The sequence below is a fragment of the Molossus molossus genome, unplaced genomic scaffold, assembly GCF_014108415.1.
Source record: "Molossus molossus isolate mMolMol1 unplaced genomic scaffold, mMolMol1.p scaffold_m16_p_10, whole genome shotgun sequence".
Classification (NCBI taxonomy): domain Eukaryota; kingdom Metazoa; phylum Chordata; class Mammalia; order Chiroptera; family Molossidae; genus Molossus; species Molossus molossus.
The window spans coordinates 48,090,511-48,118,316 of NW_023425345.1; the positions used below are offsets into that span (position 1 = coordinate 48,090,511).

General features: G+C 38.1%; 1 protein-coding gene across 6 annotated transcripts in view; it reads right to left on the reverse strand.

Annotated features, from left to right (window-relative positions):
• The window catches only part of SLC38A1 (solute carrier family 38 member 1), a 66,259-nt gene that overhangs the window by 14,509 nt on the left and 23,944 nt on the right, over positions 1-27,806 (reverse strand). For 4 of the 6 annotated variants that reach the window (XM_036250938.1, XM_036250940.1, XM_036250939.1 and 1 more), the window contains 9 exons: positions 26,885-27,102; positions 19,433-19,508; positions 19,027-19,142; positions 5,107-5,180; positions 3,595-3,687; positions 3,205-3,286; positions 2,122-2,204; positions 252-310; positions 13-129 (listed from right to left, as the gene is read on the reverse strand). In XM_036250938.1, coding sequence (XP_036106831.1) covers positions 13-129; positions 252-310; positions 2,122-2,204; positions 3,205-3,286; positions 3,595-3,687; positions 5,107-5,180; positions 19,027-19,142; positions 19,433-19,508; positions 26,885-27,006 — 822 coding nt within the window. In that variant the 5' untranslated portion in view covers positions 27,007-27,102. The other 2 variants (XM_036250941.1, XM_036250942.1) reach the window with 2 other exon arrangements.

The window sequence follows — 27,806 nt, forward strand, 5'->3', positions numbered from 1 at the left end:
AAGGAAACTTACCTTTGAATTGAAGGTAACATATTTTGGCGTACACATGTCAGCATTTGTTGAATTAGCACTCATTGTTGAATTTAGCTCTGGGACAGTGCAGGAAATTTGAAATTTCTTGTAGATAACCTGGTATTAAAAGATATAGGAGAAACAGTATAGACTTTATCAAATAAAGCCAAATACAGAATAATTGTTACATAGCATTATACTATGGCAAAACCAAACCAACCATTCCAACCAGCACTTACCACTATTAGGAAAAAAACCATACAGCTCAAGGAAAATCCACTAGTATAGCCAAGATACCCTAAAAAAAGTTTTAAAAATTATTATTATTGCATCCATCACCTTATTTCTTTCAATGCATTTTAAAAAATGTATTTTTGATTTTGGAGAGAGAGAGAAAGGAAGAAGGAGACACAGAGAGAGAAACATCAACAGGTTGCCTCCCGTATGCAGAACCCATAGCTTGGGTATATGCCCTGACTGGGAATCAGACTGGTGACCTTTAGGTGCATGGGATGATGCTCAACCACTGAGCCATACTGGCCAGGGCAATGCTTTTTTTCAAGAATAGTTTTGGGTTCCAATATTATACATACATGCCAATGTGAATACCAGATTTATTATTTGATAGTGCTACTTTATTTGGCAAAAATGTGACTTTAAGTAAAAGCATTATAGTATGTGTTTAATTCCAGTTCTCCTGACACACTAGAGAACACAGATTCCCAGGAGTCAGGGAAAAGGAGCCCCTCAAATTTAGTCATAGGTTTCTGCTGCGTACTCTGATGGATACCTATGGCCAAATCCATTCTTCTTTATTATGCACTTACTGTGTGCATAATGGCTGTAGCCACAGTACTTCTCATCCCAAATCAGAGGCATGAACAGAGGACATGAAGTGATTGAGAATCTGGGGATCTTTACCTCACTCCCCTTAGAATGCCTGGCAGATCTCCAACCACTGTAGCCTCTGGGGGGTTGCACTATTCTCACCCCTGGGGGAGAAGAGCCCTTCTCTACTTATTTTTTTCCCCTTCTCTACTTACACTGAAAAGAGTTATGTGTATCTAAACAGAAAAGCCTAGACACAGACCCAGAAACCAGAAAATTGTTTTTTTTGTTTTTGTTTTTGTTTTTTTTTTAAGTCTACTTATAGATCTTGTAGAACAGCTACAGAGGCATGATATTTTTCATACAAAACAAAACAAAAATTATGGTTAGCAATCATTGTGGGGACAACTTTAAATGTCTGCCTGGAATTAGCCCATAATGAAAGGAAATGCATTTTAGAAGCTTTGGACTGGACAGCAGTGTGGCCACATTATTGGGTGTATGAAATTCCCATGACATTAGGCATACTTGTCTCTGATTATAAGCACACAAAAAAGTAAAAACAAATGGATGTAACCTAGTGGTTGTTTACCACTTTTGACTTTTCACTTCTCTCCCTTTAATGAGGCAAATAATTGAGATTGATCAATCTATGATAATTTAAGAGTAATACACTATACTTTTGGGTATAAATATAAGCAACTTTCTGTCTATATATTAGATTTAAAAATCTAATTGTCTAAATAATCACAGTATATATGAGTAGAATTCCAATTTTTGGACTTTTCTCAGAACAGCCTAGAAGTTGTGCTATTGGAAATAAGCATTGTCTGTCACCAGCCCCAGAACTGCCCTTCTCCCCTCCATAGCTTAGCAGAACGATTTCTTGGGAAGTCACATATTGACCATTGCTTTTTATTTTAAAATTGATTTTAGAGAGAGAGAGGAAGGGAGAAGGAGGGAGAGAGAGGGGGAATAGGGGGGAGAGACAGAGAGAAAGAGAGAGAGAGAAACATCAATGTGAGAGTGAAACATCAATTGGCTGCCTCCTGCACGCCCCCCACAGGGGATTGAGCCTGAAACCGGGCATGTGCCCTGACTGGGAATTGAACCAGCAACCGTTTGGTGCGTGGACTGACACTCAACCAACCAAGCCACACCTGCCAGGGCCTGACTGGTGTTTTTATCCCATATTAAAGTCGAGACTGATTAATACTTGTAATTTATCAGTTACTTAATCTTTATCGTACAAGCAAAAGTAGGGGGAAAGATTTTGCTTACCTAAATTCTTCAAGAGACACAGAGGGAGAATGATGCCAAAGGTAACTATCACCACCAGAACACGGCCATCCACATACCAGGCTCTGAAAGACATTTCAGAGGGTAGGTCATATTTCCTTAGAAAGAGACTTTTTTTCTCTTAAGTGTCAAATTTCACAATATATTTTAACTAATTTGTTTACTACTATACATTTTTATCATTTTCAGTTTTATCCAAACACTTCTGATGCAACCACTACTCATTTACTATTGTCCTTCTCCCGTGAGACGGAAGAAGGGATATTGTTTTCTTTTCCTCCCCTATTGGCTTAATATGGCATTCCTTCTAATTATTTATGTGGTTTCAAGGCCGAATGCACACATTGCATTCTGTCGGATTACAACTTGTATCATCAATTATTTAAAGAGAAAGATCCTTTTTGTTTTGCTTGGCTAATATCCTTGAAAAACAAGTCACCACAGGTAGGCATTGCTCTCTCCTTTATCTCTTGTATTTGACCTTGAATCCTGATTACTGAACACAAGGAACTATGGCTTCTAAGATTCCCCCTTGAAAAAAAACTGAGAAACTAAGACGGACAAGAACTGTTAAACAAGGGAGAATCACAACATAATGATGTGTCAAATGTAGCTGCAACATTTTCCAGGGTCAACTGCATCTTTAATGTGGGTGGCTCATGTAAACTTTGCTACCAAAATCTGTGTCCCCTTCTCTAAAAAATAGGTTTGTTTGTTTTTCGCATGTTCCAATTCTGTGTTAAAAACTACTCCATATCTGTTCTATTTCACAGAAATTAGACATCAATTTCAGGCTCTTGAGAAAATGCAGCATCCTCTGTTTGCAGCCTGACAGATGAATCTACCTTTTAAATGCATATTCAAGTGGTTCTCTCTGCTTCTTTTATTTATATAACTCCAGAGAAATTTGTTGTTGAAACAACAAACTAACAAACAAAAAACAGCCTGGGGAAAACTTTGTTTCTGCAATTTCCATAAAACAAAAACGTTGGTTAGCCCACATTTAAATTAAAAACATTTTAGTTATCTTACAAAAAAAATGGTGTGGGAGGGGGTATAACTTACGAAAATGTCTCTTCCTTTCCCATGAGAAACTTTATGGCAGAGGGTAGTTCATTTTTTACTATGAAGAGGTAGCTCAGCATTGCTAGAGGAAAATGAGAACATTTTAGAAAGATGATACTAAGGCTCACATTGCAAGCTATATAAAAGGTTACCAGCCTGTTCTTAGACTAACCTTCAATAAGACACAAAGATAGCTGTAGGTACTCTTGCAGTATCTTTGGGTTTATATAAGTGACTGTTGTCTCTGCTTTACTTTCCTTGTTAGCAAGGAGAATAACTTCTTGAATTATGTTAAAATCCATGTGGCCACCCAACACCAGAATTAGAAAACATAATAATGTTCAGCTACTGTAACATTATGTATGGAAAAGTGTGTTTGGTTGTTCTTACCTCCCGTGTTCTGTAGCGAGGTGGCCCCAAAGATGACAAGCTTCCCTGTGGTGCCGAAGACCTGTTCTCCCAGCTTTTCATACACCATGCAGCCTATTTAGAAATCATATTTGAGAACACAAGAAATGACAGGGCTCTAAAAATTAAAACTAGCCCGGATTTCATCATACTATTGACTGATCCCAAATTATTTCATGTCTTTCTCAAAATCACCCAAATGGCCTTCTTGGCTTTGCAAGGGTTAAGGCATTCTCATTAAAAAATGATCTCGTGACATTTTAAAATGTCAAACGTGACCACAGTTTCTTCTTCTTCTTGGCTACAAAAGCATTACAATTAAACCGTTAGGTCATAGGGCTTATTTTTGACTACCTCAAATAGTCCTTGTACTTTACTGGGGGGAAATTCCCACTGATCATATTCTCAAGTCCGGTGGAATATCATTAAAATAAAGATTTGATTTAAAAATAAAAATCCAGATGGTTAGGATAAAAGGTTCTTTTTGAATTAATAACCTGAATGTTTAGGCTAAAAAAGAATCATCTTAATCATATTCCATCAATGCCTCGTATGTCCTAAATATAATAATAAGTTTAGAAACATGGAAGAGTCATGATATCAGCATTCTGGCTGTTTGTAAAATTTAGTTCAAAGATCAGCAACTCACAACAGGGAGCAGTAGAGAAGTCCATCTAAAGAATAATTTGGCTATAGCAAAATTCCAAAGTGTTCAACCAGCCTATCTCAGTAAATACTAAGACTCTAAACCATTCATTTTTTAAAAAGTGTTTATATTTCTTTATGACAATTCAGCACACATTTTCACAAGGTTCACAGAAAGTAGTACGTAGGTCAGGCTAAATTAAACTTTTGTTTAATCTCTCATTAGGCTGGTGTTTAAACCAGACAATGGTTAGATCCTCAATTTATTACAAAATGTTCCATTTAAATGGAACCGTCTATATACAATAATAGTTGGCCGGTGTGGTTTTAGCTAATGTAAAAGCCAAAGTATTACAAACATAATCCAGTATCCCAGGAATAGAAAGTAAACACTTCAGGCATTACACTGCCCAGGGTACTTGAAACCTTTTCATAGCACACTCACTCCCACATTGCCTCAGGAGTAACCTTTTCTCCTTGGAATATGCACAAAAGAGAATGAAAGCTCTGTGTACTTTCAAAACTTGGAGGCCATAATATAAAAAACATGGGATCCTTGTTTTGAATTTATAAAGACCCAAGAAAAAACCCAAAGCCTTGAAAACGAAGTCATCTTCAACTAGAAAAAAAAAAAAGGTATAATTGAGGGTTTACTTTAAATGACAGCACTATTGTTCATGGTTCATGACAATTTATAGTTACTGCATCAATTTTCCCGGTAAATGCAACTACAGGTCTTCGGTGACTCTAGGTCAAATTTTCTGAATAGGGAGAGTGTCGTTGTTTACAATTTCACCATCAAAATTATTCACCCTGGCTTTCACAAAATTAGATCTATTATCAGCTTACCTGTTTCCTTTGAACAGATCAACAGAAGGTTTATTGAATATATAGACAGCAGTGTCACTGAAGACAAAAGTACCCTAAAGCAAAGAGAACAAGTGTAGTAACTATAAAAGAACATACTCTGACCTTACATTTTAGAAAAAGAAAGTTTATTTATATAGTTTACACTATTTGTAAATTCTGGAACCTATTAGTCATACCTTCTTTACTTTAATGGAGCAGACAGCATAATTTATTTATTTATTTATTTTTTATGTTTTTATTTTTTGGCATTTATCTTCAGATAGAATGGGAGGGAGAGAGGGAGGAAGAGAGAGAGAAACATCGATGTGAGAGAGACACATCGAGTGGTTGCCACCCACACAACCCCAACCGGGGCTGGGGACAAACTGCAACTGAGGTACGTGCCCTTAGTGAGAACCAAACCTGGGACTCTCGGGTCCACAGGCCGATGCTCTAATCGCTGAGCCAAACCAGCCAGGGCACACCTTCTTTACTTTAAAAAAAATTTTTTAAATTGATTTTTAGAGAGAGAAGAGAAAGAAGAAGAGAGGGAGAGAAACATCAATGTGAGAGCAAAACATCAACCAGCTGCCTCCTGCACGCCCCCTACCAGGGATTGAGCCCACAACCAATGCATGTGCCCTGACCTGAAATCGAACCAGCATCCTTTCAATGCACAGGATGATGCCCAACCAGCTGAGCCACACCAGCCAGGGCTAGTCACACCTTCTTTATAATCCTTGATAAAAATGTTCTACCAAATAAAGAACTGCCCATTAGAATCTGAGTAACTAACAGTTCAAATACTTTATGTAATTCAAAGCCTACATAGCAATCTGAGCTCATTTCAGTTGGGATGACTCTAAAACAATGCTCTGAAAGAAAGCTTTTGCAGTCTGTGGTGCCCTGTTCTATCTGAGTAAGCAAGTGTGAGGAAGGGGTGTGGGGATTGGGGAGGCTGGGGAGAAGGCTTGCAGTAACCTTTAGGTCAGTGACCATGTGACTTTGGGCAACTGGCCCAATTTCTCCCATCCCTAGATTCCTCACCTATAATATAAAGACACAAGTCAAATAATGTCTAAAGTTCTTTTCATCTAATTATTCTATGGTTACTTATGTACCTATACATTGGGCTGCTGAAATAGTTTACTTTCTTTACACATGATTCCTCTTGAAAGAATAAGCACCTCTTTTAATAGATGGGAAAATTTTGACAAGCACAATGAAAATGCTTTTTTGAATGATGAACTCATGTTTCTGTTTTAGTACATTTGGCTCATTATGAAACCCTCCTCAAGAAAAAGCACAGTTAAAATGATGTGGCATATTACATAGATTATTTCTGAATCACTTGGTTAAAACAGATATAATAATTGAAACTAAAGCCTATTTATTAAAAAGAAAAATTTTCCGGTCCTCCAGATGAAACACTCACTTCCTGATGTAGGGAAATATATCCCTAGAATAATACATTATTGTAATGGGGTCTCTGTTTGAGTAATTAAGGCCATTGTTTTTCTAGCAAGTGCTATTGACAGGTACTTGACACATCATGCAGTTCTCCCCTTTCCAAACCCTTCACTACTTCTCACACCAGGTGAACCTCTGCCCTGGGACTCAGCTCACACATCACCTCCTCAGGAGCCTTCCCTTGTCCCAGCCAGAAAGATGGCTCCTTAGCTCTCTCAGGTCTTACAAAGCCTTTTGCTTCCCTGTGTGCACTGGAAGGACAGAATGGTCAACTGCAGAGCAGGAGGGCTGCCAGAGATGGCCAGAAAACACAAGAGGGACAGAGCTCAGGAGAAGTAAAACAAACACTGGGAGAAAGAAGAGAAACTTTAGTACTTTTGACGAAGGGTAATAAATAAGGGGAATTTAGATAAAGATACGACTGTATGCAAGTGCATTCAGATATATACTGACTTAACCAAGATCCTTGAACAGAAGGGTGATCAAGAGGGTAAGTCCCTTATTATTTATTCTGGTTGAGGGACAGAAGAAACCGAGAGCAAGCATTTACTAACCAGTCCAGTAGTTTTGAGATGTGTAAGGGAACCTAATTTGACAGCTCTGCCAGAGTGTAAGATACAGGACACAGTTTTGTGATTTTTCTTTCATCTTATAAGATAAACAATATTTATGTTGAAGAAATGAGCTTTGAGTCTTACTCAGAGTTCACACATGATTTTAGGGGCACTGAACATTAAGTGGCAACTTCCATGTGTGATAGGCCATCAAGGATTTCTGTGTGGCACAGAATTGCATGGGCTTCCCAGCTGGGGGTAGGATGGAGGCAGTTTTAGGATTAGCCATGTGCTAGTCCAGAGGGACCATGTACCCAGCTGAGACGATTCTCCTGGGCCTGACCTGGGGAAAGGGGACTTACCACAAGGCCCCAGACTAATGAGTAAAAAGTATGACCTTGTGGGAGCTAGGTGCCTAGCAGACGGATAATTACTCACATCTGCATAATGATTAACCAAAGGCCTTATGCGTGGGAGAATTGGTTACTTATTAGCAAAAGAAATATTCTAAGGAAACTTCTGTACCCTGAGCTAATAGCTCTGGAACCATGTGGCTCTTCACTTGGTCACCTCTTGGCACATTCCATTAGGCTGCGTCTCTTTGTAGCTCCCCTGGCCTGTGGCCCTTGGCAGCAGGTAAAGGGTTTCTTCATAAACTCCTATCACTTCTTTTTCTTTTTCAAGTAAGAGAAGTGTTGATCAGGGAAGATTTTAGTAGGGAGTTCACCTTTCTTCTTCCCTATACTTAACAGTAGAATGAGGTCCTCCCATTGTGATGAAAACAACTCCCTTGTTGCCGTATTTAGGAGACATAACATTGCACCCAGGCAAAAGGACTTGTATAGTGAGAGCACAGCCTTCACCTTCGGCCACCCAATCTCTGAAGACTCTCCTCTCCTTCTCGCCCAAAATATAGATCTTCCCTCCAAAGACTAAAAACTAGTAAAAACAAAAATATTTTTCTATCAGGTCACTAAGAGGCAAATTCTGTATGTAAAATTCTAAGACTGCTTCAGGCTACAACAGATTCTCGCATTAATGAGATTAAATTTAAGAGAAGTATACCTCTTTGTTTAGATTCTTAGAAACAGGCAATAAATTGTCTAATTGGCTATAACAGATCCTAGAAAAGTTTAAGAGGATCCAGTCGGAGATGTCAGAGACACAGAAAAAGTGATATCTAAAAGAAAGTAGCCTTGAAGACACAGACAACAGGAGGGTTGTCAGTTATCTGTACAATTCCTTCTATGTGTTTCTTTGTAGGTAAATCTAAATTTTTTGGTGCAAAGCTGCTCTTAAAATAGCCTCACTGTTGGTTTGGTATTTTGTTTTGTCTAGAGAAAGAAATATGTATCTCTCACGACCAAATCAAATAGTATCTAATAAAATCCTAAAAAGAAATAAGTATTTAAAAGAGGTACACAAATAGAAATAGAATTTGTCAGTTTAGTTGACAGTCTGCGAGGTTAAAGAAGTTAGGAGGAGGCTTGAATTTATAATGAGGAAGTTATACTAGTAAGAAAGAAAGTCATATACCACCACAACTTCCTGTTTTTGCCTATAGTCGTTAGTAGACAGCTGTGGCCTTGTTTCTCCACTTATAACTCTTGGCATGTTCTCCTTCCTATTCTTCCATTTCACAAGGATAACTGGTTTTCCTTCTCCTCAAACCTAGAACTTTACCTTTTAAAATGATGTCCCTTTATCATACTGTAAACATGTAACTCCTCAGTGACAGAAAACTCCATATAACCATTAAATAAAGGAATGTGCTGCATTTGGTGAGTATTTTGGACTTCTATTCCATTAGGAATGATGGATTTGGGGCTTCATTCATACTTTCCTACAGTTTCCATGGTAACAGTGCACATTTAAGGACAGATGGGAGACTTAAGAGGAATACTCCCTGGGTTTGTTGTCCTCCCTTCCTCCTTCCTGCCACCAGTTAGTGTCCTCCAAGGCAAATTACTCAGCCTCTGTGAACCTCTTTAGCTATAGAATGAGGGTGATAAATAGGTTATTATAAAGATCCCACAAAACAATGTATACTTTACAGCTATCTTCTTTTATTAATCTTAAAAAAAAAAAGATAACAGCCATTCTTAGCTAGCAAGTTATACAAAAAGAGGCTGCAGGTGGCTTTGTTGTGTAGGCTGTAGTTTGCTGATACAGATGTAGATAGGTGATACCATGTGCCTGATGTAGCCATAGAACAAAGCAAAATTAGCTGGCTCACATGGGGGCAGTTTTTTTTTTCAGTCTACTAAACCATCTACCACTCTATGAGTAATAAAGTTCAAGTTAACCTTGAAAATCCAAACTTCTGGACCCTACTGACCTATTGTGCTGATACACACCCCGCCTACTATAACCCGGAACAGTGAACAGAAAAGGCATCCTGTGCATCACGGAGGCGAATAATACTATTAAAGCATTAGTATAGTTAAGTTGCTTCTTGCAAGCTAAGAAAAACACAGAGCTCCGAAATTCACCGGATGCAACGCCACAGCGACAGGACTGAGCGCGCATACACTCTCTGCGCATGCGTGTGCAGACACACGCTCCCACCTCTCCGGGGCCGGGAGAATTGACTTCTTGGAACATCTTATCAGACACATCTTGGGTGACTCACCAACCAAGCATAACTGCTCAAATTTCAAAAACAATAGGTGGGACTCATCTCCTACTATTGCCAGCTCTTTCTGTTTACAAATTAAGCACTCATTTTTAGCACATCACTCACCACTTCCTTGTTTCCCTATTTCTGAAAAGCTTCTTCTTCCAATGCATTTCAATAGAGTTCAGTGGCACTGCTACTGTCCTTTTCACATGTATTTCAAACGTTGGCAAGACTGAATGTGCCATTCTCCTCTCCCAGTATTATTATTCCCCCCAAAAGATTCTAATGCCTATGATTTTTGCTGCCAGCTGAAGGACAATTTTCTCTTCAGATCATTTCTAAGGAGCATTGACTATAACTCAAAGAATTTTGAAAACAAGTAAGTGATTGACAAGACAGAAAACGACTGTAACTAACCCACGGACCTCCTAGGATCATCCGGAAGAGCAGGGTTTCCTTAATGACTTCCTCTTTTGCCCCGTTTTTATATCACAAGACCCAAGTGGGACTTTCCTTGGGAGGCTAAGAACTTCTGGCTTAGGGGGTGCCCAGAAAAGACAACTTAACATCTACAAGGAATAACTTGAGAAATATTACCCAGACCATCTTTGTTACTGATAAGAGCAAAATGATCATCTTGGTAGGTGTGATTCTAACTCTTTGGAATATAAGTAAGATAAAAAGGCAAAGGCAGCTCATAGGAACATGTAGAGTATTTACAAAGGTACACTGCAATTTCACTCCAGTTTAGTAGAATTTGCTGAAAAAGATTTAGAGACTTCAGAGAGTATGTTAATGCAGTTATTTAAGAACACAAACCTTCTGATAATGAGAAGCCCATTTCTGTAACACAATAGTGATGATCAAATCCCTATAATAAGCGAACAGTACTTAGGGCAATGCATTGATGGGTCTATAGTTCTAGTTCCATTTCTGTCTATCCATCGCGTAGGCTCAATTATAAAACACTGAATTTAAAGTGAGAAGGCACCTGAGAGTCTGATCTTAGTTTATAGACACTCTTATTTTTTAAGCTTACCCTTACTGACAGGGCTATTTACTGGTTTGTTTTATAAACACTGTAATTATAGACAACACAATGCTGCATCTTCTTGGTGGTAGGATAATGATAAATGGTCCACAAAGGTAAATATTGAGAGAAGGAAAGAACGGTTAGGGTGGGGGGAGAACTCACCTACAACAGAAGCAAACAATCAACAGAGTGGAGGTAATTGCTATAAACTGACAATGACAACAGCTATTCTCTCTGCAAATAGCAATTTAACAACAAATGCCCCTTTAGGAATGCAATACTAACCTCACACAGTATTTCTTAACAGTCTCTGAACTATTTTGAATTTTCAAATGAAACAGGCATTCCCAGGAAAGTAATCTTGTGATTAGTATCATTACATCTCCATAGGCTACTTAAAATTTGAACTAAACCTTTCAGTTCATTTTTTCCCTCTGATAAATTTGCAACTATGAGAACCACTGTTTTGCCCCAAAGCCTTGTTTTTGGTTTTGCAAAATCTAATTCTTATTCATTCATTCATTCGTTCGTTTATTTCAGTGAAACATTCTGAGAATCAGCTACATGCAAACACTGTTCTAGATCTTGTTGGGTGGAAAGGGATGAATTGAACAAGGAAGAATTAGACATTAATCCTGCCTTTGTAGGGCTCAGAGGTAAAATATATGCCTAAATAATGCCTTTCATCTGCAAGAATCAGAGAAACAGTTTTGGAGACGGCCTCTGGCCCGGGCCTTCCAGGACCATCAGGACGTTCCTTGGGAATGCACATCCCACGGCTTGGGAGTGGGGTGGTGGAAAGGCCGAGGTGAGAGGCATGGTGCAGGCAGCCTCTACAGAGAAGAGGGAAGCTAAGCTTGTCAGATGCAGAGGCAATCTGAAGGGGGATAGGGCTGAAATATAGTTTAGAATAGGTGGTGCCGCACCAATTTCTCATTCTAGCTCTTATGGTCTAAATATCCACATTGAAAATGCCTTTTTCTTGTTTTCTGTAGGTAAGAGGAAAAGGAAAATGTCTCACTGCACCGGTTTTAAGTTCTCTAAATAACAGTTGTTTTCAATAGCTTCTTTTCCTAAAAGCACCCGGTTAAAAAGGCAATTTGAAGACTGTAAACCTTCCACTCCCACTGCATCCCTAGACCCTGAGTCACTCGCTGTCGACGGTTCTCTTGTGCTCCCACTACCTCACTTCATGCTCATGCCACCCACCCAGAGTTCAGTTTGTTTCTACATAATAATATTCCTGGGAATTCTCCCCATACCAGTACAGATACGTCTATTTTACTCTTTTATTTTATTGTATTAAAAAAATTTTTGTTGTTGTTGTTAATCTTCACCTGAGGATATTTTTCCATCGATTTTTTTTTTCCAGATAGAGTGGAAGGAAGGGAGGGAGAGAGAGAGAAAGAAACATGGATGTGAGAGAGACACATTGATTGGTTGCCTCCCGCATGACCCTGACCAGGGCTGGGAATTGAACCTGCAACCCTGGTATATGCCCTTGACTGGGAATCAAACCTGAGACCCTTCGGTCAGCCAGCTGATGCTCTAACCATGGAGCCACACCAGCCAGGGCTATTTTACTCTTTTAAATATTCTAGTTTATGGAACTACTATGGTTATAGAACCAATTTCCTAATAATGAACTTGGCTTTATTTGACTTTGGTATTACTTGGTTTTTAATTCTTAAATACAACAAGTTTAGTTAAATCCTTAGAAGGAATTACATCCAAGGGCCCCCGAAGGCAGTGGGAAATCTTAAATAGCACATAAGGCAAAGTCAGGCACAGCTATGAGAAATATGAAACAATTCAGGAAGTTGACTGGTTTTGCAATATACTCACTTGCCATGACCAGGAATTTGACCACCCCCATCTACAATTTGGTACACTTGATATTGCAAAACTTATTTCATTACAATAAAGGCAATGGTTCCTGGTGGAACAGTAGTAAAATAATTCAGGAATACTGACTGATTTTGCAAGGTGATTTAAAAGTGAAAGTATCAATTTGCAAGTTTCCATTGATAAGAATAAAATTTTTTTCTCCTGATATATATTAATAATGCATGTTTGGTCTCTGAAGAAGGCATTACTAAAAGGAAGTCGTGTCTTAGACCACACAGGTTTTAAAGTCAAGAAAGCCTGGGTGGAACTGTGGCTCCCCTACTTTCTAAGTCATTATCAAGCCTCAGTTACTTCATCTGTAAAATGGCACTGATATTCACAGTGCTGTTGTTGGGGATTAAATGAGATAATATAATGCCATAGGGTGGGGCAAAAGGAGGTTTACAGTTGTTCATATGGAAATAAAACAATAAATAATAATACAAGAATAAATTCTGTTTCACATGCTCACAATTGTAAACCTACTTTTGCCTCACCCTGTATAGTTACTGTTCCATAAATTTTAACAATTATAGTGACTACCTAATTAGTACTTTAACAAGCACTTACCATACAGTGTTCCTATGTACCAGGCACCATCGGTATTCTCTCTCATACACACACCTTATGAGATTGATAGTAATTAATGTCTTCTTGCATGCCACTTTTCAAAGTGTGTTTTTAGACATTATCTTTTTTATTCTCACAAACACTACCCAAGTGAGATAGAAAATGGAAAACAAGACCCACAAAAATCTGGGATTATAATCAACCAAAATAAAATTGAAACTATTGGCCCTGGCCAGTTTTGCTCAGTGGTTAGAGCATCGGCCCACAGACCAGAGAGTCCCCGGTTCAGTTCCTGCTAAGGGCACATACCTTGGTTGCAGTTTGTCACCTGCCTTGGTTGGGGTTGTGTGGGTGGCAACCAGTCGATGTGTCTCTCTCACATCGATGTTTCTCTTTTTCTCTTCCTCCCTCTCTCCCTTCCACTCTGTCTGAAGATTGATGCAAAAATGTCCTCAAGTGAGGATAAAAAAAAAAATTAAAAAAAAATTAAACTACTGTTTTATATTTCACAATTATCATTTCAAACAGATTGCTTGCAAACTCACTGTTTACAATTAACTATGATCTCTCTTTGAGCTCTCAAAAACATAATGAATTACATTCTCCTTTTTCATGGTTTTAGACTTAAGGGCAATATTATTAAAATAGTAATAAATAATAATACATGCTAAGAAGTTATGACAAAATATAAAGCATTTATTGTGTAACAGATTCTGTATGGTGCAATAAACCTCTCCTTTACCTAGCACTCTGAGGAGATGATATATTCTGAAGAGATTCATTTTCTATAAAATGCATGCCTTCTATAGGAATCTTTAGAAAATGTAGCTTTCCTGTTTGGGGCTGGGGTAAGGGAGACAGTATTTTAAAACGAAACAAAACCCACCATTCTTCTATGCCAATATGTGCTTTCACGCCAATCACCACTTTTGCTTTGATGGAATTAGGGAGCAACTGCGTAAAATAATTAGCGGTAGAAGGGGCAGTTACAGTGGAAGGACTGTCTTGTGCCTCAGCTCACTCCTGAACTGCTGCTTCAGGATACAGCCCCACTTGTTTCGAACAGAAAACCTATACCTTGAGAATAACTGTGCACTGAGACTCCCCACTACCATGCTTCCTGTCCTCGGAGAGAATGATAAGGCCCTCGAATTCAGGCAAACACAAAACCTCACAGCATTCTTACAACTGAGCAGAATTCCCTGAATCTGCCCTAATTGAATCAAATGTGTGTTGAACAGGGATGACAGCCATTATGGTTAGGTGAAAAAAATGAGCCCTAAGCTCGTCCAAGAAAAAGAAATCACCCCAGCAAGTTTCCAGATGAGCCCAGTGAAGAGCCCGTAGCCAGATTCAGTGAGACACAGAGGAGCCTTCCCAGCTGCTTTTCTAAAGAAGCCTGGACAGGCTTGGACTCTTTTTCCATGTTGGCCAATATGAGTCTGGAACAGGGCCCTGTACCAGATGAAATATCTTGATCCTGCCAACTGCTTCTTGGCTTTGAGCAGCTGTAGGAGCAGCTGGTTTTACAACACACAGAGTGAGTCCTTGTTCTGAAGTAAGAGAGGTCTACATTTTATGAAAAACTTAAAAGTTTGGGTCTTTATATACAACTACCTTCACGAGGTTTAATCTGAAGATTCGGTGTGTTTTGCTTGCTATTCATGCATCTTCCAAATAATCAAATGATCTATAATCATTTTATCCAGAGGAAATTTTCCTGTAACTATAAAGGTCAAGTTTATCCAATTCTTTGCTTTCAATCAGAAACTGAAGAAGAGTCATGAAATCAATTATCCCTGAACCAGTATAATTGAAAATCAACCAAGGTCTAGGAATCATAGATTGAATATAAGAATTTACTCTTGCTCCTTCCTGATAGAGGGACTTTTTTTTTAAAGGTATAAAACCACTAGGATAGTAAGAACATGAGAAGAGACAACAATAACAAAACTTCAGAAGCTGAAAAGTAGCAGAGCTGAATCTTAAACTGGCAATGGAGAAAGCCAAGACTAATCCAATTTATTCCACAGAATTCCCAAAAGGCCCTGGTGGCATTACTGGAAGTAGGTAACAATGGAAGGGCTAAAGTAAAGAGGATCTGTTTGCTTCTTTTAAGAAATAGCTAGATTCCAAGACTAGGCACCTACTCCGTAAAGCTGAGTGACCTGACTACACCTTTCCCATCCTGGCAAAAGATATGTATCACAAGATACATTCTCTGGAAAGTATAAAATATAAGTCTCTGGGTAAGGGGACTCAGCACAGCTTGTAGGGGAAGGGGTACTATAATGAAAACAGGGATTGGGTGAACACACGCACACTGAGATAGTCACCCCCACCCTTTTCCACCACGTGGTTTCCAGAAAGATGACAGTAATGCCCAGACCCTCCAGGCAGGTGACTGGAAGATCTCTGGGCAATCTGAACAGCCAAAGGGAAACTGACAGTGGTGGTTTCACAGATAAAGAGCCATCCACACCACCTCCAGTAGAGCCATTGCTAACAAGCCCCACTAATGTGTACCAGGCTTAAATCAATGTTGACAAAGAAGGATCACCTGACATCAGGGGAAAGATTCTAAAATGAAAGATGGAGTCCAAATCAAACAAAAATGTCAGTTTCCAGCACAGGAATATAATAAGCAGAATTCAAATAGTTGGAAACTCTATATGACAAATGGCCTGGTTTCTTCAACAAATAAACTGCATGTAAAAAAGAAGAGAGAGACCGGCTTGTGTGGCTCAATGGACTGAGCAGTGTCCCATGGACTGAGAGGTCCCAGTTCAATTTCCAGTCAGGGCACATGCTTGGGTTTCCGGCTTAATCCCCAGTAGGGGGCGTGCGGGAGGCAGCTTATAGATATATCTCTCTCACATCAATGTTTCTGTCTCTCTCCCTTCCTCTCTAAACAAACCAATAAAAACATTTTTTTAAAAAAAGAGAGAAGTGGGGGAATCTATAGATTAAAAGAGACTTAAAACACATATCAACCAATTGCATTAAATGGACCCTATTTGAGTACTGACTTCAAAAATCCAAATTGTTTTTTTTTAATGAGATAATAAGAGCAATTTAAATATTGGTTGGATGTTTGATGATACTGAGAAACTATTGTTAATTTTTCTAGATATGACATATTATGGTGGTTTTAACAGTCTTTATATGTTAGAGAAATATACTGAAATAATAATGGATGATATTATATGATAGCTGGGATTTGCTTCAAGGCAGTCTGGGTGAGGAAAACTGACTAAACAAGTGTGCTCATGGAACAAAGGAAACCTGGAAGTCTTTTATAATATTATCTTTACTATATGTTTGAAAGTTTCTATAACAAACTATCATTAGAATTCTCAGAGAAGACAATTAAATCATAAAACAGAAACAAACTAATATTAAAAGGAACATTCAAAGAATTTTTAAAAGCTCTTGTAAATAAACAATAACAGAAATAAAACATTCAGTAAAAATTTGAAGAAAAAATTGAGAGCATATCCCAGAGGGTACAGTGAAAAATTATAGAAATGAAAATAAAGAAAATAATAAAAATTAGAGGATTAGTCCAGAATGTTTAAAATCTTGGTAACAGTTTCAGAAAGAGTGAAAAGAGAAAGAGGAAGAAGGAATTCATCAACACAATAATGCAAGAAAATGTCCCAAAACTGAAGACCATAAATTCTTAAAAGAATGCACCAACTTCCTGACTCGATAGATGAAACAGACTCACATCGAAACATATCATTGGAAACTGCAGAACATTGGGAGCAGAGATTTGACAAGTTTCTAGAAAAAGCAAAACAAAAAACAAAAACCCTGGCTATATTTGGAAGCGCAGGAATCAGAAGCATATAGGACTTCACAACAGAAAAAAAACAATGAAGTATACCTTCAAAATTCTGAAGGAAAATTATTGCCAATCTAGAGTGTATGTATCCAATCAAACTACCAATCAAAGGTGAAGGCAGAATAACAACATTTTTCAGACATGAAGGCCTCAAAACTTTTATTTCTATTCATCTTTTTTCACCAACAAAAACAAGGAAGTACAGAAAGAGGTAGAAATGGAATACAGGGAACAAGGGGTCTAGCAGAGAAGAGAGGTGAAGGGAATTTCCAGAATAGTGACAAAGATTTCAAAATAAAAGTCACTCTCATGCCTCAGTTCCCTTTTCTGTGAAACAAGGAGCTAACAGTAGTACCTGTCTCATAGACTTGTAAGGATTCAGCATAAAACACTTAGAATAGTACTTGGCACAAAATAAGAGCTACAAGAGTGTATTATTATTATTATCAAAGACTTGACTCTACCCTATGTTAACATATAACTACTTGACATATTACAATAACTAAAAAAAAAAAAAAATCAATGTAAAACACATTTCCAGCTTTGGAATGACTAAAAATAGTCATAGGGTTTTGGAGGTTGGCAGAGCTCTGAGATTTTTCTAGTGTCATTTGCTTGTTTTAAAGAGTAGAAAATGGAAGTCTAGAGTGGCAGACTTGCCTAAGTCTACACAGGCATTCAGAAGAGGAGTTGGATTGGCAGTCGGTTGTTTCATGTCAACGTACTGAAAATCTGAAGTGCAGCTATCCTCAGAGGGTCAGAGTGTCACACATACAAAAAAATCACAACAGAAATATTTTGTCCAATTCAGTGTTTTTACCCTAAAACCTGGCACTTGGCTCAATATATACATAAGCAGAAAGGCCACAAAGAAAGATCTTTTCAGAGCAAAAAAGAGAGGAAGCTACAGTCGGGTTTACGACTGAGTTAGGTGGACAAGAAGGAAGAAAATGTATTGAATTCACTGCGTAGAAAGGACACCTCTGGTGGGTTTACACACCAAAGTGAGAATCCCTAGTACACTGGACCAATATGAGGCAGCATGGATGGGCATTGCTGATCCCTGACACAGTTTTCTAAGTCTTTCCAAAAGAATACACACCATTTTTAGGATTAGTAGCATTTTTGGTGTCTGCTACCAAGGAAATGATGCTCTCATCAAAATGACCTGACAATGAAGACTACTGAGCAAGGCCAATGAAGTGACTGAGTACAGTCAGGGGAGAAAAGACAAGATCGTAGGGGAAGAGAATTTCTTCCATGCCTTATCAGGCAAAGCACCACTGATACTCCTCTGAGGTTTGAGAGGGTGAGAATTTTCCTGGTAGAAATTCTATGATCTGTCTTCATCTTGTTCCAACTGAAAATAAGCCCTCTGTACACTGGCACAAAGTCCCACTCAACAGTTTGAGATGAATTAATTTTAAAAGAAAACTGCCCATTTGCTTTTCACGGAATCTCAGAGGAAAATACATGCTACTTTCTCTTCTTTCAAACACTGGCAACTTCTATGCTTCTATAATATATACTATAAATTTGTAATTACTTTTGGATATAGTAAATGTTCCAAGGCAATCCAAATACTATGATGGTGACTGGTTGGATTAAACACCTCTTAATATTTTGACCTTTAAGCTGAGATTTAAAGTGACAGGTAAAGGGTTCAAAATACCAAAAAATGCTTTTAATACTTTTTATAAAAGCCTATTTTGGTATTTTTTTATTAGTAAGATTTTCTTCTTCCACTTTCTTATAAACATTAAGTACATCTTGGAAAATCAAATAAACAATACGAAAGTATATACTGGTACCTTAGCCAAGTTAGTAAAAACATAAGAAATAAAAACTATTTAGAAATATTTTCAGTTTCTTCTGTGTTTGAATAGAAACATACAGAAAACAGTTTAAAATGGAAAAATACTGCAATGTCAACACTCACAGAAAAAGTAGGATTCCGGTGTTTGCCAGGGCAAAGGCGAGTCCCAAAATCCCACTTCCCATAATGGCGTTGCTTAGGTTAAAAACAGACATGCCTAAGGAGGTTGTTCCTGGAATCTGAACAAAAAGACAAACATTCACACTAAGCAAAACAGTCCCCAATTCTGTTCATCACACCAAAACCTTTAAAACACTATTAGAAACCAACACAAATTAAATTCAACAAATCCGTCCTTAGTGGTTTAGTTATTTTTTTTAATGGGTTTCCAGAGAAAATACATAGAATCTGAAGAATATCCTGGTGAATATAGAGAGCTATGCCTTTGGTACTATGCTTCATGAATTAAAAACATCTGTCCCCATTTATGTGATTAAAAAATAATCATACTTATTTTAATAACACTTACATATTCATCGCATTTCTTTTTTTCCAAATGGCTGTTTGTGAGACTTCTTCTACTTTCGCGATCAGAAATAAACTTGCTGTAAAGACATGTATAATACATTTAGCTTCATGGTCATGATTTGAAGCTTCACATTATATCTAAGTGATTTATTACTTACCAAAATATATTACACATGAAAAGTTATCAATCTAACTCAAATCATTTTAATACTAATAAAATAAAACACTACACGCAATGTGAGTTAACGTCTATGTAGATTTTTCTCTACAAATTAGATAATGTCAAACATACTATAAAGCTAGCATGTAAAAGAATTTCGGAGGCAGGATTCTTTTGAGCTCACATTCCTGGAGTACAAAGTTATTAAATAGGAATTCCCTCTCCCCTGCAAAAAAGGAAACAACTCTTTCCCCTTCAATTATTGCTTCAGCACCTGCCATACGCAAGTCGCCAGACAAGGTGATGAGGGAGACCTAAGAGTATGTAACACAAGATGCAGACACTGAGCTATAGGAGCTCAAAAGAGGAAACTGGTGGGGGAGGCAGGGCATTAGTCCATGATTAGGGCAGAGCTAGGGCTTTAAGAAAAGCATAGGATTTAGAACGTGAGTTCAAATCCTCACTAGCTATGACAGCCTGTGCATGCTACCTCAGTTTCCACTGTGAAATTAGAATAACACGATTACATTATCTCATGGTGTTATTGGGAGCTCCAGTACAGCTCCAGGCACAGAGTAAGAGAAACAGATGTGATCATTCCACTCCACGGGGGGCATGGGACTTAAGCTGGGACGGGAAAGATTCAGACTGGCGAAGTGGAGTAAACTGCAAATACACAGAAGAAGGAGTTCAGATGCTCTAGAAACCATATTCGGCATTAACACCAGAACATTATGGCCTAAATTTAGAATTTTTAAAAAATTCACCGTTAAAAGAAATTAGTGGTATTGTCCAAGAAAAGTCCATTTGTTGGCAAATGGCTACTTGTATTAGTAAAACACATTAGGCATGCTTTTTAGCTCCTCTTCAGGAAATTTAATTATCTGGTCTTAGTAAGAACTAATCACAGTAAGTTTTCACTAGTGAATGTAAAGCCGCTTTAACTGAACTATTTTAAAGAAGCATACATCTTCAAACTGTACATTATAGTTTCATATGCTCTTTTTGAATAATGCCATGTTTCACGACAAACCGTTATCGATGAAAAATATACATAGTCAATATTAGTTTTATTTACCTATCTTTTTCATCTTTAATCCAAGGGGGTCTGGCTTCTCCCTGGCATTACTTCTCCAAGTTTGCATTTTTTTGCCAAGATAAACCAAAGATAGGCAGTATACATACTACAAACTTCCTCTGAGATCATCACCTGGTATAAGCAGCACAATCTGTGGTTTATTCCCTTCGGCATCTGCCTTTGCCTAGGACCTGGCCAGTTACTGTGAGAGATCAAAAGGAAGGTGAAGAAAACCTTGGTCTCTGCAACAGGAAAGACCACACCGGCTAACAGCAGAATAAGAATGTCAGACTCTGCAAAATGGAGATGAGATGAGGAATCCAGAGAAGGAGAACCCATTACTGGGAGGGATTAGCCAGAGGAAACGTAAGGCCAGAGGCCTGAGAAGCGGTATTACAGGAGAACGACATAATGAAGGCAGTATCTGTGGAGACCAGTCTGGAAGGTGTAGAGAGTTTGGCCCTTCTTTTGCCCTTAACATTTTACGTCTTTCCACAGAGTCGAGGCTCACTAATCTGGCTAGGGAGGGGTAAAGAAAAGCAGCCTTCTATTTCACACAGGCAGCCCGAGGAGATGCGGGGAGTTGACTCACCCAAATGAAATTGATTTCTAAAATAAAATGACCATTAAATAAAAGCCTGTTTTTAATCAGGCTAATTTTACTAATCAACTCAAGTCTATCAACTCTTTATCCAGAAGGGCCCCCCATTTGTCTTTCTGGTGGAGAGACTTCTTTTCCAAAGAGAATTTCCATTATTTTTAAATTAAGGAAAAAACCTAAACATTTTCAAACTAAACAAAACACCAGCAAACCGCCCGCAACAGATCAAAGTTCCCTGCCTGGCCATGTGCCCGACATTGGTGGCAGAGGATGGGTGGGCAGAGAAGAAAGGGATACAGGCACTGAAACATGAGGGGCATTCAAGAGGGTCAAACACTGTGCAACCAAAGGGAAAGAAGAACAAGGGCCCCGCATGACTGCTGGCTCTTTCCTGCAGAACTTCACTGAATGGGGCTGAAGAAACTGACTCACACAGCTGCTGGAATCAGTAGCCATTAAGAAGCACATGAAAACACATTGTGTGTCAAGGCCTCTCTGATTCTGCCTCTTCCGGTGTACTTTCTGCAGCCAGACTTAATAGGTTTTCACAAAAATCTTCATTGGCTCCCCCCGGTGAAAAAGTTTCAAGTATAAATTTCTCACCCTGCCCTTCCAAATGCTGTTGAATTTGACTTTGCCTCAGTGTGCCAATCTCAGCTCCCCCTGCTCCTCTTCCCAAGAGGAGCTCAAGTCTGAGACAAGATCATAGCATTCTGAGAGTAGAGACCGAAAAACAAGGCAGCAGTGGGAATCCACTCTCCACTCGGGAGACCCTCTACCCTTTTCTCAGCCAGTGCCTTCCTGCCAGTTCAAAGCTTCATCTTCCATGAATCTTCTGCTACTCTGGCCTTGAATAGAGTTTTCTGAGTCTGGCCTACTTACTGCTTTTCCTGTGGCACACACTATGCCACTGAACTCATCTCATGCAGAGTGGGGGTACGGTGCTCTCAGTCCCTCGGCTCCTTCTCAGATGCACCTGGCCATGCAATAGCTACTCTGAAGAACCCTCCATAAACTGAATATGTATCTTCTATTTAGGAATTAGGGAGTAGCTTAGGCTACAGGGAAATCAAGCTCAGTAAGAATAAAGTACTTAAAGAAATCCTCTTTATTCTCTTTATGATGTTTCCATTTTCCCCTTCTCTTTAGTCTTTAGATCTTTGCTTTGTATTTCTGTAAACTTTTTTTAAAAAAAAATAAAATCAACCCTTTTAGTCATGGAAAAGTCCATTCAAAATAACTAGGACAAACAGCTTTTCACATGTTTCTGCTAGCTTCCCATTAAAAAATGCAATTGTGTGATAAAAAGCACTGATCTCTGGTAAAGAAATTGAGTTAAATTTTCTCTTTATTCACTTAAAAATGGGCTATAGGAGAAGGTGCCTTTGACATGTGGTCTTGGGATGATAAAATTATTATTAAAAAAGAGTTCCACTGGGTCAGCCTATACCCATAAAGAAGAATTCAATCAACTATTAGGCAGCCAGTTGTTCTGAGAACAAAACCAAACAAAAAATCGCAGTGGCTGTCATGGTGACCTTCAGTAGACAAAGCCTCTAAAAGGAGTAGGCGTTCTACTGAGGTAGTGTGAAGGGAGGCTGAGCAATAAAGAGCAGTTATTTAAAACCAAAAATAAATCAGCATCAACAACAATCAAACAAGGATGGGTTGTACAATAGGAAGATAATCTTCCTATTTTAATCTCTACCAATCAGAGTCTTACTAGATTATAGTGTTTCATGTGAGGATTCACAACACAAAAGAGATAAATGGTTGAACTTAAATAACCTTTCTTTCCCTGAAATTCTAACATTCTATAAAAAAGGAAAAGAGAACAGGAGGAAAGAAACAAATAACAAAGAGGCTGGAGAATATGAGAGAATTAAAGAAACAGCAGGCATTTAAAGAGAAGACACAGGTAAACAAAGCCTTACGTGGGGGGTAAATGCTACTGAAAATAGGAGAAAAACAGACTTTAATTATAACAGGAGCTATTAAAGCAGGAAAGGAATTTTCTGACATAAAAACTGATTATAGAAAGAAGTGATGGAATCTTCTTTTTTAAGGTATAGAAAAAATATCAGAAGAAGGGATAACTTTTCAAGGATCCTCCTAAGTGTTATAAAGTGAGTTCATGAACTCTGAAGGATATACAAGGACAAAAAAAAAAAAAAGGCTGAGGCAGGGTACAGTGACAAGAGTTGCCCTAAATTCTTTTAAGACAATTGTAATGAGGGACTCTCAAACTTTGTTAGATGCTGCCTGGGTCACAACAACAATAACTATGCATAGAGAGGAGAACAGTAAATAAAATTTAAAATATGTGAATATTTGCCTCAATAATAAGGTAGGATAATCTACTAATATTCCAACAACTTTAAAGTAACGACAGTCAGCAATCATCCAAAACCTAAAGTGATATTATTATTCCTTGGGGTAGACGAGAAAGAAGTGCTTGCCAAAGAAAGACGATACACTTTTATTGATAAAGACTCATCTCACACTAAAAGGCTTACTATTGCCAGACACTGTGCCAAGTACTTCTCATCTATTTTCATCATAATTTCATGTAGTCGGTATTATTATTAGCTCCATTTTTAGAGAAATCAAGTAACTTGACCAAAGTAACGTTATTAATAACTAGACCATTGAGCCAGGATTTGAATCTAAGTGGGCCCACTGCAGAGCCTGAAGACTTAACCTACAAATAGTAATAAGTTTAATATTCCCCAATACTGCCATGAGGTAAGGTATTATTACCTGTCTTACTGGGAAGGAACTTAAGCTCAAGAGCACACAAAACCTATTGATTGAGCCAGGATTCAATACAAGTCTAATTTCAGACTACTTAACTGCTCTTTGTCCTGTGTCTATCTTTGTTTTTTTCTCTCTCATTTAATAAATATTTTGTCATGTCCACTCTGTACCAGGCATTATTATTTATTATTTCAAGGTAAAAGAGATAGAAAGATGATTAAGATGATTTCTTCTTTCAAGAAGCTCACATCTACAGGAAGAGTCCAGTGATGGTTTACTCGAAGGGTGGTCCATGGACCAGCAGTATGGGCATTACCTGGAAGCTTGCTAGACAAGAGAATCTCAGGCCCCATCTCAGACCTACTGAATCCGAATCTACATTTTAGCAAAGTTTCCAGATGTTTCCTATGCACATGAAAATGTTAGCAGTCCTTGTCTCGTGGATATTTCGGAAGTCTTTGTTGGTCCAGGTATAAATTTCTATGACTATAAACCAAAAATTAGGGCATGAAATAGAACAATTGAACTGGAATAAAGGCCAGTGTTCTAATGCCCAAATGGCTCTACTCTATTTTTACTTAAACTTTAAAAATGATTCTTATTATATCCTAATGGATAGTTTCCAGGCAAAGCTATAAGCTAGATGCCAGGTAATCAGAGATCAATATTTGTTTTCAACATTTTCTCCAGCTTCCTAAGAAGAGGAACTGTTATATAGAAGTTCACTGTTTTGAGGGATGGTTCTCTTAGATGCATATAATTGAGCCTACCTTCCTCCTACCAATGCAAAAAAGCTGCAAGAATGAGAGGTATTTAGGTGTAGCTTTTGCAGCAATCACAGTGGGGATCTTTTCTGATTTTTATTTACCTATTTGGTTTCATGCCATAATATGTTGTTTTTAATTTTACTTGTTCTAGGGCCAAAAATAAAGGCTCATGAACTGTGTCAATGAAAGAGGGAGGTAAGATAAATGAAGGAATAAATGCATCACACCCATTTGCAATAATGAAACCAATTTCTGCAAAACAAGCGGTCAACACCCAACAGCAGACCACTGAACCAGCTCATTGACTTAGTCATAGTCTCAAGGGAAGTTAGCTCACTGGGCAAGGTGCCCAAGTGCCCAAGTCAGGGGTAAGAATGGATGCTTCCACCTACTGCAAGTGGTCATCACCTCAAAAATTTAATATTTTTCGTAAGTAAAACTTTTTAAGATCAAGTTCAGACTCTAAACTGTACATTATAAATGACTTTCATTTGAAGGTCTTCAAGGTTTGCATTGCTTTGGGAATGAAGCTCTGTTATAAAACTAAAGTGTCCTACTTGTGAACTGGTAGGCATCCCATGCACCATTAGATGGAGCTTGGCAGTGACTACAGAACACTTCAGGAGTACAGAGCATAAATTAGTGCTGGTAGAGTTTACTAGAATTAGCTAATGCCTGACACTTATCATTGGAGGCAGCAGGATAGAGTAAAAAGACTAGGATTTCAGATGGACCTGTGTATGCCCTTCAGCAAGTTATTTTATTTCTCGGGGCCTCAGTTTCCTTACTATAATTTAAAACTTTTCTTATTTGCAAAATAATATTTTGCATGTTGCTATAAGGATAAATGGCAATATATGGAAACACAACTGGCAGTCAAAAAATGTTTGTTATTATTAATAATTTGACACAGAAAAGGTAAAAGAAGTAATCTTGAGTCCAACAACACAGCAAATAAAACTTGAATTATAATGAGGAAGTGTCTGGTTACAGATTTAACCTCTAAGAACATTTGAGGAAGAGAAAAATGAGAAGAGGCGGGGCTGAAACTTCTGAGTGTGTGTAAATGATGGCAGCTATTTTCATTTATTTATGTATACACTATATCAGAATATAGAGCAGACTATCAGAAATTCTTTATTTGAAGATGCCTGGTTAGGTAATGTAATGTTTCCATCTCCTTCTACCCCCAACTCCCTCCCCTCAAGAAAAAAAGTGTTGCATCATTGCTGTTCGAATACGGAGTCCTGGATATTCCACGCTCTTCTCCTAGCCTTCTAGGAGGCTCATGCTTCAAACATGCCACACCACTAACTCCAAGCTGGAGACCTTCCTGCTAAGGGATCCACACAAGCTGGCTTTAAAATCAGTAGGTCAGAAAATACCCACATCATTAAAAACATAAAGACATTTGGCCCAATCCTTGTAACTTAAGAAACACAGAACCCAAGAGTTGGAAAGACGTGCTAAGGTCACCGCTGAGGCCAAGAGCTTCGGGGCCAGCCCTCTTCCCACCTGCCTCTCTACCCCTCTCACTCATGGCCTCTTTTCTTTTCCTCTGCGTCATGTACTGTTTCTCTACTGTAGTTTCTCATACAGCCATGTGGGCTCAACTATAGTTACTATTATTTAAAATCCATGTTGCAAATGATGCTTGTAATCATGTCTTTGTAGTTTAAACATGGGGACATCGACAAACGCAACTTTGATAATTTCTTGATTAAAGTTTGGGGGGAGAGGGTCAGATGACTGTAGTACACAGTCAGATGTGGGGTGCATGGAAGTGCCAATAGTCTGTCTAACTCACAAGCACAGGGCTTTTAAAAAGTTACAGCTGGTTGGGGTCCAATGTATTTACACATTTTTAATGGACTCAATTAAAGATTAGACAGGATGAATAAATTACTTTCCTATTTGCTTCATCTGCTATTGCAGACTATGCCCGACAGATGTCACATAAGAAATTCAAATTACATCTTCAAATGAAGCATAACTTTAGTAATGAATAATTCAAGGGAATAACTGAAAATCAGAATATTTTAGAGACATTTCTTTTACTGGATAGAAAGTGTTAGTAGAAAAATACTCACCTATTTATTTGACCATTTTCTACTTCAGTGAAATCATTGGAATCATTGCTAATGTTGTCATCTTCGGGCACTGTCATGTTTTGCAACTCAGTTAATTCAAGTCCACTTTTGAAATGCATCATGCTTAGAAAGTACCTGTGGTCAAAAAATGCATCCAAATTCTCCTGTTCTGAGTGTATTTACAAGTGGATAGCAGCACAAATATAAGCTTGATACCCCTAAAATGCAACACAAAGAAATATAGTTAAACATATGAATATAACCAACTGATTAAACATAGTTTAAACAAATAGTTAATTTACTGATAATGCAACTTTTACATTTTGTTACTTGATACATTTAAAGTAATCTTTGTACATCAAGTTATAAAGGCTCTAAATGTTATGCCATTCATAAATCTTTCTCTGTTTTTAACTATAAAATGAGTTATGTCCAACAATCTTTACACTCACATTTATAGGAATACCCTGTCAGCTGCAGGCAATATAGACACCCTTTTATAAAACAGTGTGTTGAAAATGAAAGCGAGTTGCTTCCTTTAATGTGTCAGCTTGCAGGACACACATGCAGCTGGGTACAGACCATAGAGCCACAAAATCACCTCTGATTTATCACTCCCAGTTGAATAAACGTGCAAATCTTAAATAAATGGCATCATGAGAGATCAACCACCCAACCCAGAGGTCAAGTAGCAAAGGACAAATCTGTGTTTTGAAATTTAGCAAACAGTTTATCCATCAACTGCAAGAGATTAATTCAATCTCTTCAATGAAATCACTCCATGTCAGGGAATTAGAGAATTAAAAATTCATACTCAGGGGATTTAGGTCAATCTATCTGAAACTACATTTCCTCACCAGAAACAAAAGATTTGCACAGGTCACATTTTCCCCCACGTGGATGACTGTGATTTAAATTTCCA